The sequence below is a fragment of the Lampris incognitus genome, chromosome 20 (assembly GCF_029633865.1).
Source record: "Lampris incognitus isolate fLamInc1 chromosome 20, fLamInc1.hap2, whole genome shotgun sequence".
In the NCBI taxonomy this organism is placed as follows: Eukaryota; Metazoa; Chordata; class Actinopteri; order Lampriformes; family Lampridae; genus Lampris; species Lampris incognitus.
The window spans coordinates 10,253,125-10,265,837 of NC_079230.1; the positions used below are offsets into that span (position 1 = coordinate 10,253,125).

Consider the following 12,713-nt stretch of genomic DNA (forward strand, 5'->3'; position numbering starts at 1 on the left):
AACGCTGAAATCAAAACTCAGAACAAACTAGAAGTCTATCGGGCCCTAAAAACAAACCATGATCTGGAAGAATACCTCTTAACTGTCAGAGACAGGAAGCAGCGACAGATCCTCACCAAATACAGGCTCGGTGACCACAGTCTCGCCATTGAAAAGGGGAGACACAAAAAGACCTGGTTGCCAAAAGAGCAACAATCACGTGGTCAGTGCATGATGGATGAGGTGGAGACAGAGGGGCACTTCCTCCTTAAATGTGACAGATTTGAAAAACAGCGCCGGACTTTTGTCCAGGAACTGGAACATGTGACTCCAGAGTAGCAGGAAATGGACGACGCAGGTAAGCTGCCGGTGGGTCCTGGGAGGGGGGCCAGCGGCGAGCATTGCAGCAAGATTTATATTATCTTGCCACAACCTGAGAGACAGTGGGTGACGGCACCTATTGCTACTGTTGTTGTTTATTATTATAATCATTGCTGTTGTTGTTATTATTATAATCATTGTTGTATTGTGTTGTTGTTGTTTTACATGCTTTGGCAATATGTACACAAATGTACGTCATGCCAATAAAGCACATATGGAATTGAATTGAGAGAGAGAGAGAGAGAGAGAGAGAGAGAGAGAGGATACAAAAAACAAGACTGCAAAGACAGCTGATAGAGGACAAATGAGAAAATAAAAGAGATACAACACAAAGAAAGACGTGGAAAAAAGGACCAGAAGGATTTTGTATACATCTACATATATAGTGCATAAAATATGATAGACGTGCAATGGATGGAGGAAAAAATGTAAAGCATAAACTGAGAATGGGATGGAGGTGCCAAGAGCGGAGGAGAGGAAGGAGGAGGAGAGGAGGAGCAGAAAGCCGGATGTCAAGATGTCAATCCCACACCCAACATGTGACTGTGGTTGACCTTCGACCTCTCCCCCGCTCCCTCTCTCTCTCCCTCTCCCCCTCTCTCTCTACCACACACACATTATCTTTGAGTGTCTGTCTCACTCACTTAATCTCTCCATTTCTAAATTTCTGCAATTCCATTTATCAATTTCTCGGTCATTAAGTCTGCGTGATTTTATCTCCATCTGACATTTTCTCTCTCTCTCTCTCCATCTATCTGTCTGCATCTGTCCTCATGGCTCTCACTGTAATTTTTTTTATAACTTTCTTTATTGGAAGAACATCACAAGACAAACAAACCACAGTGCAAAAGAAAAAGAAGTCTTCCATTTTTTTCCATCGTCCCACCCTCAGCAGAGGGACAACAAGTGCAAAAGGTTAGAATAACGGCAACAGTTATGGCCAAACTAATGACAGCATTGAAAAAAATGCACATTTATGAATAAAAGAATAAACTATTAAAATACCAAACATGACAGGAAAGAAAAGAGAAAAAAACGGGGATGCTCAGTCGTCACAACCAGGCAAAGATGTCTGCGATTCAATATGGTTTATCGAAGGTCTCCAAGTCCTTTCAGAAGACTCTAGGGAGCCCTTAAGGGAAAATCTAAGCTTCTCGGTAACGACTCCTTCACCCACCCATTGTGAGTTGGAGGTTGAACGTGTTTCCGTTTAAGGAGAATGAGTCACCTGGCCAGTAAGGTGGTAATGGCAAGAACATGCTGCATGACTTTAGAGGTGTTAGGCTGCCGAGGGACGCCCGAGCAAGGCCAAGACAGGGTCGGGGATAATGGTAGCGTTATACGCTGGGTTAAGAGTTCTGAAGATTTCGGACCAAAACGTGCAAAGCCTAGGGAAGGACCAGAACATGTGGGAGTCATCAGCCAAAGATTGCTTGCAACTATTACATGAGTTGGCTATATTGGGATAAATCGGGATAACCTCAAATTAGTACAGTGGACCTTGTGCACAATCTTACACTGTAGGAGGCCGTGCACAGATGGATGAAAAGTGGACTAATCATAAAATACGCTGCCATTGATCATCAGGTAGAATGGTGCCCAACTCCTGAGAGTCCTTAAGACCGATTGTTGGGTGTTCAATGGTAGAATTAATGAGACAGTAAATGCTAGAAGTCAGACTTTTTCTTTTTTGCTCAGGGTTGAGAGCCAATAAAGAGTTGATAACAGTTTCCAGGGGGACAACTAGGGAATTCGGGGTTCTGATTCTGAACTTCTTTGAAAGCTCTGCAAAGGACATAAACGTCCCATGGTCGTAAAGATCCTTTAATGCAGTTATCCCTCTGTTAAACCAAAACCGAAAGGTTGAATCGGTGCAAGAGGGCAGAAATAGGTGATTATTTAAAGAGGGGAGAGGTCAGAGGCTCTATCCAGGCCCGGAGTTTTACCGTTCTGTTGCGACTTGATTGCTTCCTGTACCTCTGTGGTTGCAATTGGATCGGCTGACCCCTTGCCCAAATCATCATTTATTTTGGGGAGGGTAATTTGTCGAAAGGGTTACCTCCGGTCCCATACGTCTGGGGAGTGCTGCGAGGTATAAAGTTCAGAATAAAAAGAATAAAATGCCCTGTTAATCTCTTTAGAATTTCAAACAACATCGTCAGTCGTGGATTTGATCGTAGGGATCAGTCAGGACTGAGTTGTGGCACAGGCCTGGTGCCCCAGTAGCCTCCCTGCCTTATCCCCCATCTCAAAAAACATTCTTTAGTGTCTTGGTCGTGGATATTAAATCAAATTTGGACTGAAGTTGTAGGTGTTCTTCTTAAAGGGCTGGGGTAGGGGTTGATACATATAGATTGTAAACTCTAAACATGTCATTAGTTATTGCAGCTAACTCGGGTTTTTCTGTCTTATATAGTGAGGAAACATATGCTATAGCTTGTCCATGCATATAAGCCTCAACTGTTTCCCATAAAGTGCGGCTAGAGCTCTCCAGGGAATCGTTCGTATCAAAGAAAAAAGAAACCTGTGCATCAAGGAATTCTTTGAGAGGAGCTTGTCTGAAGGGGGGGGACATGACTAGGAAAGCCAATGTCAACCCATGTGGGGGCGTGACCAGAGATTACAACACTGTCATACTTAAGAATTTACACCTGACAACAGACAGATCCAAAAGTAAGAAATCTATCCTGAGGGGCGTCCGGGTAGCGTAGCGGTCTATTCCGTTGCCTACCAACACGGGGATCTTCATTTCGAATCCCCATCTTACCTTTGGCTTGGTCGGCGTCCCTACGGACACAATTGGCCGTGTCTGTGGGTGGGAGGCTGGATGTGGGTATGTGTCCTGATCGCTGCACTAGTGCCTCCTCTGGTAAGTCGGGGCGCCTGTTCGGGGGGGGGGGGAACTGGGGGGGAATAGTGTGATCCTCCCACGTGCCACGTCCCCCTGGTGAAACTCCTCACTGTCAGGTGAAAAGACACAGCTGGCAACGCCACATGTATGGGAGGAGGCATGTGGTAGTCTGCAGCCCTCCCCGGATAGGCAGAGGGGGTGGAGCAGTGACCGAGACGGCTCGGAAGAGTGGGGTAATTGGCCGGGTACAGGGGGCAAAATGCAAAAAAAGAAATCCATCCTGGAATAGAAATGGTGGAAGTATGGTAAAAAAGGCAAAAGGCTTTTTTTTTAGGGGAATTTAGCTCTCCAAGGGTCAAGTAAGTTCAACTGGTTTTATATGTGCCAAGAACATTAGTTGACTCGGGTAATACCAGAGAATTAGATGAAGACCTGTCTGGAGTTGGGTCTTGAATCTGGAACGTTTATTATAAGGAGATCAATTCTACGGGAGCTGTTTTCAAGATCGCCAAGGTGGCCTTGAAATAACTTGTTTTGGGCCTGCAGTAATTTAACTGTTGTTTCGGTGGTTGTTATGCACTGGAAGTTTTCACCAGCAAAAGACTCCACAGCCGTGAGACGGCTCTCAAAGTTATCCACCGTCTCATGGTGTGCATCCACAGGGATCTGCAAGGGTTTGACTGAATTCTGCATTAGTGTGGACATGTCTTCCCGAAGGAAAGCTTGTCCTCTCTGCAGTTCAGTTACCAGCTGACTCATGGAGAGGGTTCTGGGGGCATCTTTATCAAGGCCAAGTGTGTTGCTAGCATCGGCGGTTGTGGCAGTCACCTTAGCAAGGTTACCTTACCAAGCGTCTTAGCAGCAGCACCAGGAATAACCGGGAAACTTTGTGTTCAACTATAATGTAAAGTTTGGTGTTTAATGGGATATATTAACAGTTACATTGACAGACCTCTTTTTACAGGACTTTTCTAAATCGTCACCACTGGGAGTCTCGCTGTAAATGTTATTCATCTGTACCAATGAATATGTTTCCTCTCATCATCGTTTCTCCTTCTATTGTCCTCCCTCATCATCTTTCTTGGTACACACTCTCTTGCTCTTCGTCTCTCTCTTCCTCTCTCTCTCTCCACAGTGACTTTGAGTTTGAATGTGAGTTTAAATTGCTTCAGAGCTAATTTCACTAGCATGCAGTTGTAAGGGCTGCAAAGGTAAGAGCCACAGCACCAACGCAACAAGAGGCACAGATTCATTTGACCTTCGAGTGATGGTGCCCGAATGAGAAGTGCAAAAATGAGATAAAAGCCGAACGGATAAGACTGACGATTGGTAGAAGAAGAAAACAAAAGAGACAGATTTGATGAACCTATTGACAGACTACGGTGCTTCACTTGGTGGTGAGATATTGCTGGACATCCAGCGGCGGCTCTCATCCCTCTCTCTCTCTCCCTCGTTTCTCACCCTTTCGTCAGTATGTTGGGCAGCGTTTCTCACGGTGGCGTCAAATTGCACCCCCATGTTTCCTTCTCCCTCCCTCCGTCTCGCTCCTTCTCTCTCACCCTCCCTCGCTGTCTCTCTTCTATCTGTCCATATTCCTCATTGATTTCATCCATCTCATTAATCTACTCCAATCGTTTCATTTCACCTCGGCTATCAGGGGACTTTGTCATTTTGATTTGGGAAGTGCTGCACAAATTGCGGCACGGTGGTGCAGTGGTTACCAACCTTGGGGGGTCATCCCAGGTCGTCTTCTGGTGTGGAGTTTGTATGATCTCCCCGTGTCTGTGGTGGGGTTTCTCCAGGTGCTCCGATTTCCCCCACCATCAAAAAGACATGCATGTTAGGGGTAGTGCTCCTGTCTATGCCCCTGACCGAGGTGATGGGAAAAGAACTGGACTTGGTCCCCGGGCGCTGCACGGCGGCTGCCCACCGCTGCTAGCTACACAGCTAGGACGGATTAAATGCAGAGCGTAATTTCCCTACGGGAATCATTAAAGTATATCAACCCACATCCACCCCCCAAAAAGAAATCTCTCTTTGTCATGTGGTAACTTTTGTGTTTTAGCTTGCGCAAACCAAGAATGTTTCCTGGGTTTCACTCTACACCGCTTCTGCGAGTGTTCTATTTGAGACCAAGCTGTGCACATCTTGAGAAAACTGACCCAAATTGTTACAAAAACTATTTTTAGCACGACTGATTTACGAAACAGAACCGCTTTGTGAAAAGATTTTGAAATGTTGACAGACGAATTTTAAGTGGGAAAAAAAAATATCTAAACTTCTCATATGAGAAACTTCCAACACACCACGTCAGTAGTGGCACATAGTGTGTCTGCACGGGCTGGCGATGCACATCTGCCAACTGCCCTCCGGGATGCACTGCAAAACATCACCTTCTTATTTTAAGGCGAGCAGGGAATCTCGACCTTTTTTGCCGCTGTCGTGGCACCGAAACACATCATCTTTGGCACTGCAAAAGTTATCGTTTGCTAGGATCTGGTGGCAGCCGAGCTGAAAGTAAAAGAGGAGACGGAGGAGCTGCTCAACAAGTCTGAGCAGGCAGCAAAAATAAATACATAAAGGCAGCAGAAATGGTTATTGGAAGGGGGATTTAACTGGACTATATTTCCGGGGTCGCCTCCCGAGCTACTGTAAACCTGTAAACAAGTGATCCGTACGACATCAGATGACACACGGCTGCATTTTGTGCACCGCACTTTTGTCAGGTGACTCATTGTTTTGGGACATGCCTTCCTTGACACGGTTAGCTTAATCATTCACTCGTCCGTCCATTCACTCGTTGTGTGCATTTCTGCTGCGTCACCACACATCTGTCCATCAGAAACGTCTCCGAAGACGTGATTGAACGGCCCTATGGGTCGTTCGGGGCGGCGGTGTTATCGCACGATCTTTATCCGGATCGGGGGAAAACATGTTAACAAAAGGTGCAGACACACGGGGATCGGATCTGCCAGTCCACCTCGAGCGGTAGTCTGGTTTGCACGGACGGCGATCGGATTTCAGAAAGGCGTCAACGCAGTCGAGACAGCGTGCCTGCGTTGGAAAGAAACCACCACCTGAGGGGCAGAAACTCAAGAGCCGTTGAACTCTGACATGAACCACTCCCACCACAGTAAACACACAAAGTGTCCTGTCACCATTTAGCTGAACTGCTTGAGTACACAGGGGCGAGCCATTAGATTTCAGTTTCATTTCTGGCAAAGGGAAGGTAAAGGGACATTTCAACACTGCATTTTCCCTTTATCTTAACGCTGATGACTCAACACAGGAAACACACAAAAAAGACCTCAAGGAAGTTTTTAGAAGACACATTCTTGTGCAGGAAAAAACAAAAACAAAAAGTTCATTTTAGGCGGGTTATGGAACCGTCTGTTGAAGTAGCCGACTGTGTATTTGGCGTGCAATGGTGAGGACTGAGTGAGCAGAGCTCCTCCATCCTCTACATACATACTGGCATCCTGATCCCTACGGTGGTCATCTGGCAGGCTCTCTCCAAAACCAAATTAACTCCAAGGCACAACATAATTACTGACGCCACGATAATGTCCTCCAAACCCTGTAACGACAGTCCACCACACGAGCGCTGCCATACACCATCAACTCCAATGAAAAGATTTCTTTTTTAAAAAAAAATCTTTTTCTCCCCAGTTGCCCCCGGCCAATTACCCCCTCTCTTCCGAGCCGTCCCGGCCGCTGCTCCACCCCCTCTGCTGATCCGGGCTGGGGCTGCAGACCACCACGTGCCTCCTCTGATACATGTGGAGTCGCCAGCCGCTTCTTTTCACCCGACAGTGAGGAGTTTCACCAGGGGGACGTAGCGCGTGAGAGGATCACGCTATTCCCCCCAGCCCCCCCACCCCAAACAGGTGCCCTGTCCCACCAGAGGAGGCACTAGTGCAGCAACCAGGACACATACCCACATCCGGCTTCCCACCCGCAGACACGGACAATTGAGTCTGTAGGGACGCCCGACTAAGCCAGAGGTAACACGGGGATTCGAACCGCCGATCCCTGTGTTGGTAGGCAACAGAATAGACCGCCACGCCACCCGGACGCCGACAGAAAGTTCAGTTTAGACGGGTTATTGAAGGGTCTATTGAAGTAGGCGACTTTGTATTTGGAGTGAAATGGCGAGGGACTGTGTGAGCAGATCTCCTCCATCCCCTACATACATATTGACGTCCTGATCCCCCACAGACCCTACAGTGGTCTTCTGGCAGGCCCCTCTCCAAAACCAAATTAACTCCAAGGCACAACATAACACAACTGATGCCGCGGTAATGTCCTCCAAATCCTCTAACAGACAGTCCATCAAACGAGCGCTGCCAAACACCATCAACTGCAATGAAAAGATTTCCTCACAACAGCCAATTATCATATCCACGGTAATAAGCCACTTTCAACCTGGCACCCGCCTGCTCTCTGGGCTTCTCAGGTCGCATCTGCAACGAGCTGAACCGTGAAACAATGTGCTCAAAAAAATGAAGTAAATGAGCGGTCAGGATACCCGGGGTTGGGGAGCACGCGGGTCCCGGTTCTGCCGTCAGGCCGTGTTCGGATAACGCGACCTGCTTTGCATCATTTAAAAGGAGCGACACCCGTTGCAAGTCACCGCCTTTTCCGAATCTGCTGCCTGTTGTAAACCGGCTGTCCTGCACGGCTTCCAACCTCGTTTTCTTTTCTTTTTTCCTTTCTTCTATAACCGCAACATAACTGAGGTTTCCCGAGCGTATACCATGTTTCATAAGGACGTGAGCGCTACAAGAGGGACACTGACGCGGACATCTTGCAAGGGGAAGGCGATACAGCTTCAAAATGAAGCCCAGCCGAGGCGTTTATAAGCAGATACCGTCCAGAGCGGTTTCGGGCTTTGTCTTCTGCCCCATCGCTGCCCTTTCAAACAACACTCTTATACCAGTGCATGAATACATGCAATAAGATCTACGTGGCCCTTTCCCTGAGCCGGGCTCCTAGCCACCCTGCATCACATTAGCGCTTTCATAATCCATACACAACTCTATTCAACTCACGCTAGTACTTGTCGTTTTGTTTTCCTCATGCAAAGCACAGCGCACTGCATTGGATTTGCATACATGAATAAAGTCGGAGAGACCAGTTGAGTTGTGTTAACTGCACACCAGAACTCGGTGCAAAACACAAACACACACACACCAGTTAACTGACCCACAGCATCGCGGACAGACTGTCTGCCTGTGCCGCTCCCAGACCGGTCATTTGGTGAGGAATTTTAACTGAATCGGAGTCGGAATTCATCTAAATTAAATTGAGACATGGGCCGGGCGGGGCGGCGGGGCGGGGGGGGAGGGGGAAGGATGGGGAGATGAAGGGAGGGGCGGCGGGGGTTGTGGGGTGGGGTTGTTGTTGCGGGGAGAGAGGGAAAATGGTTTGGGCTCTGGGGCTCACAACAGGCTCGAACAGGAAGTCGTTCAACGTGAAACATACACGCACGCCCACAGTAAAACAACCAAACAGGCAAACACACACACATTCTCACAAACACACACACACACACACACACACACACACACACACACACACAGAAGAAAGGGTCGATTTGCAGTGCATTGAGTCCTCCTCCTGAATATGTCATTGTGTGTGTGTGTGTGTGTGTGTGTGTGTGTGTGTGTGTGTGTGTGTGTGTGTGTGTGTGTGTTACCATGCACACTTTTGTAAAAGTGACATTAGATAGGCCCCAGTGCATAATGGCATAGAATTCCCCAAGTTATAGAGAGGGTCAGAGGTTGTGCTGTGAGAACAAAACTCCCAAAAATCACAGGGAGAGAGAGAGAGAGAGAGAGAGAGAGAGAGAGAGAGAGAGAGAGAGAGAGAGAGAGGGAGAGAGAGGGAGAGAGGGAGAGAGAGAGAGGGAAGCCAGCAGCAACTACATAACAAATGCCTGAGGCGATGCAACCAAAAGTTGCGGAGAGTAGGGTGAAAGAAAGGAAGAAATGGGAGATGGGGAGCGAGAGAGGGATGGGAATTAGAATTAGGGGTTTGATGTAAACAAAATGAACCTCCCTCGGGCCCTTCGCGCATGTATGTGTGTGTGTGTGCGTGCGCATGTATGTGTGTGTGTGTGCGTGCGTGTGTGTATATATGTATGTGTGTGTGGCCTGACGTTAACATAAATCAAACTTCTCAAGTTGTTCCCCACTTTGATTTAGACTAATCCTCCGCATCCTCTTGGAATTTTGATGCGAAAGTCTCTCTTGTTTTCATTCCGTGCTCTCTTCCTCCCTCTCGCTCCCTCTCGCTCCTCGCAGTCTCCTCCCTCCTACACTCCTTTTCCTCTATTCCTGCGTTTTCTTATGATCTTCCTCTCACCATCCCTCATACATCATCATCATCCACTCATTTGTTGCTCCCATTGCAACACAAAGCACACAGGCATGAGAGGAAATGAGCGAGCGGGGAAGAGAGAGAGAGAGAGAGAGAGAGAGAGAGAGAGAGAGAGAGAGAGAGAATCGATGTTCTTTGACTATTCACACAGATAATCGCTACCATAACAATTTCCTGGGAATTCCCTTTGAGAGAGCGAGTGGAAGACAGACAGAAGGAATGTGCATCCGTGTTGTGAGTGAGAGACGGGAGGGAAATCAGAACGTCACGCTTCTCAGGGCTTGCGTGCCAGAGCCCCGCTCAGGACGGCTGCCGTGCGCATGCGCAGATGACGTGATCGCTGCCATCCGAGTGGCCCACGCTGCCAAATGTGTTTACTTTCAGACAATCACATGCCGTCGCCTGACCCCTCCTTCCCTTCGTGGTCCTGGCCAGAGAGCGTGCGTACACGTGGACGCGCACCAATGTCAACAACTATACCTAAAAAGGTGTGCTTCCGCCCGAGAGTTTAATGGAAGTATGAGACAGTGAGAGACAGAGACAGAGAGACAGAGATAGACAGAGATAGACAGAGAGACAGAGGAGAGACAGAGACAGAGAGACAGAGATAGACAGAGTGAGACAGAGAGACAGAGGAGAGACAGAGATAGAGAGACAGAGATAGAGAGACGGAGCGAGACAGAGGAGAGACAGAGATAGAGAGACAGAGATAGAGAGACGGAGCGAGACAGAGGAGAGACAGAGATAGAGAGACAGAGCGAGACAGAGCGAGACAGAGGAGAGACAGAGATAGAGAGACAGAGCGAGACAGAGAGAGACAGAGATAGAGAGACAGAGCGAGACAGAGAGACAGAGGAGAGACAGAGAGAGAGACAGAGAGAAACAGAGACAGAGAGAGAGACAGAGACAGAGACAGAGGAGAGACAGAGATAGAGACAGAGAGACAGAGCGAGAGACAGAGATAGAGACAGAGCGAGACAGAGAGAGAGACAGAGACAGAGGAGAGACAGAGATAGAGACAGAGCGAGACAGAGAGAGAGACAGAGCAAGACAGAGATACAGAGATAGAGACAGAGGAGAGACAGAAGGAAACAGAGAGAGTGAAACAGAGAGACAGAGATACAGAGATAGAGACAGAGGAGAGACAGAGAGAGAGACAGAAGGAAACAGAGACAGAGTGAAACAGAGAGACAGAGGAGAGACAGAGATAGAGACAGAGCGAGACAGAAGACAGACAGAGAGAGACAGAGAGACAGAGGAGAGAGCGAGACAGAGACACAGAGATAGAGACAGAGAGAGAGGCAGAGGAGAGACAGAGCAAGACAGAGGAGAGACAGAGAGAGACAGAGGAGAGACAGAGAGAGACAGAGTGAGACAGAGGAGAGACAGAGAGAGACAGAGTGAGACAGAGAGACAGAGGAGAGACTGAAAGAGGCAGAGGAGAGACAGAGCGAGACAGAGAGTGAGACAGAGTGAGACAGGGGAGAGACAGAGAGAGACAGAGAGAGACAGAGAGAGACAGAGAGACAGAGAGAGACAGAGAGAGAGAGACAGAGTGAGACAGAGTGAGACAGAGACAGAGGAGAGACTGAAAGAGGCAGAGGAGAGACAGAGTGAGACAGAGAGTGAGACAGAGAGAGACACAGAGAGTGAGACAGAGAGAGACACAGAGAGACAGAGTGAGACAGAGTGAGACAGAGAGAGACAGAGAGAGACAGAGAGAGACTGAGAGATTACATGTGCGTCTGTTGCACATCCACGACAGGGGTTTAGATAAGTCACATTTAGAGGCCATGTCAGTCAACAGCTCAGTCAATCATTGATGAGTCTCTCTCGATAATAGACGCTTGCAGAATGTCCCAACGTGCGCTCCGTACCATCAAACCAGCGTGCGCGCACACACACAAACAATCATTAATGGCCCACGACCCACGAAAGGCCGCACGCAGGTCAGGGTTGCCAGGTGTGCTGCAGAAAATACACGGAAGAATAGCCAGCATGAGAAAAGTAAAATAAACAAATAAACAAATAAAGGACAAAGCAGATTTCTGCTGGCTTGGCTCTGCAATGCAGACATGCTCAGACAGACAAGATGTCGCACTGATACACGCAGAAGACAATCAAAACCCTATGTCAAGGAGTCATGTGGGACTGAAAAACATCGCTTGTGACTGATCTCGTCTATCTACGTCCCCTCTTTTAAACGTAGAAGAAGACATTCACTCTCACGCCAACAGGTGCTACCTTGTATATTCCGCCGGGGGGGAAAGCAGAGAAGACGAAGAGCACAGAGAGGACGAAGAGCACAGAGAGGCGAACGGGCACAATAAACAAATAAATAAATACAGCTTAGGTAAGCGGTCTGGATTCGAGCCTGAAGAAAAACTGGCTTGACAGGAATTCGACACAACACCCACAGCCGTGCCCAGCAAGTATAGAGGGAAACTACTACGCTGTTTTACAAGGCTATCATATTCTGCGCGCGCGCGCACGCACGCACGCACGCGCCATTCCAGTATATCAATGAGGGCTCCACGAGCCCGTCATTTGCCATGTTGCCCCCTATGACGACCACCTCTCCACGGGTGCGGGGTGACGCTGCGTTACGTCGCCGGGACCCCGACACGTTTCTAAACACACACACACACACACACACACACACACACACACACGTTCAGCAGTGTAGCCCGCGACCTCTCACCTCGTCCCATTTGATGAACTTGCTCCCCTTCTTCAGCATGTCGTGCACGGACACGGGTTTGAGCTGAAGGGCGTGCACGCCCGGCTTGGCCCCGGCCATGGCGAGGGACTCTCACCCGTGTGCCAACGCCTAAACCCCGGGCTGCGGACGAGCGGCGGTCCTCCGTGCGGACTCCCCCCCCCCCCCTCGGTTCTCTTCCTCCTCCGCGACTTTTAAGTTGGTGAGCGTTCTTCTCTCTCCGCCACCTCCACCCACCCCCCCGCTTCGAGCTCGAACTTATCCTTTCCCGGGAAGACGCTTTGACTGAGTCTTTACCGGTGTTTTCTTCTTCTCCTCCTCCTCCTCCTCCTTCTTCTTCTTCTTCTTTTAGCAGTTTCGCTCTCCAGAAGTCAGTAAACACCGCCGACAACCCGCCGCCGA

The 12,713-nt window shown here is 48.7% G+C and overlaps 1 protein-coding gene across 1 annotated transcript in view; it reads right to left on the reverse strand.

Annotated features, from left to right (window-relative positions):
- The window catches only part of plcb3 (phospholipase C, beta 3 (phosphatidylinositol-specific)), a 107,674-nt gene extending 95,215 nt beyond the window's left edge, over nucleotides 1-12,459 (reverse strand). The window contains exon 1 of the mRNA XM_056300152.1: nucleotides 12,294-12,459. Coding sequence (XP_056156127.1) covers nucleotides 12,294-12,392 — 99 coding nt within the window. The 5' untranslated portion in view covers nucleotides 12,393-12,459. The remainder of the gene's footprint in view (nucleotides 1-12,293) is intronic.
- Nucleotides 12,460-12,713: the final 254 nt, after the last annotated feature.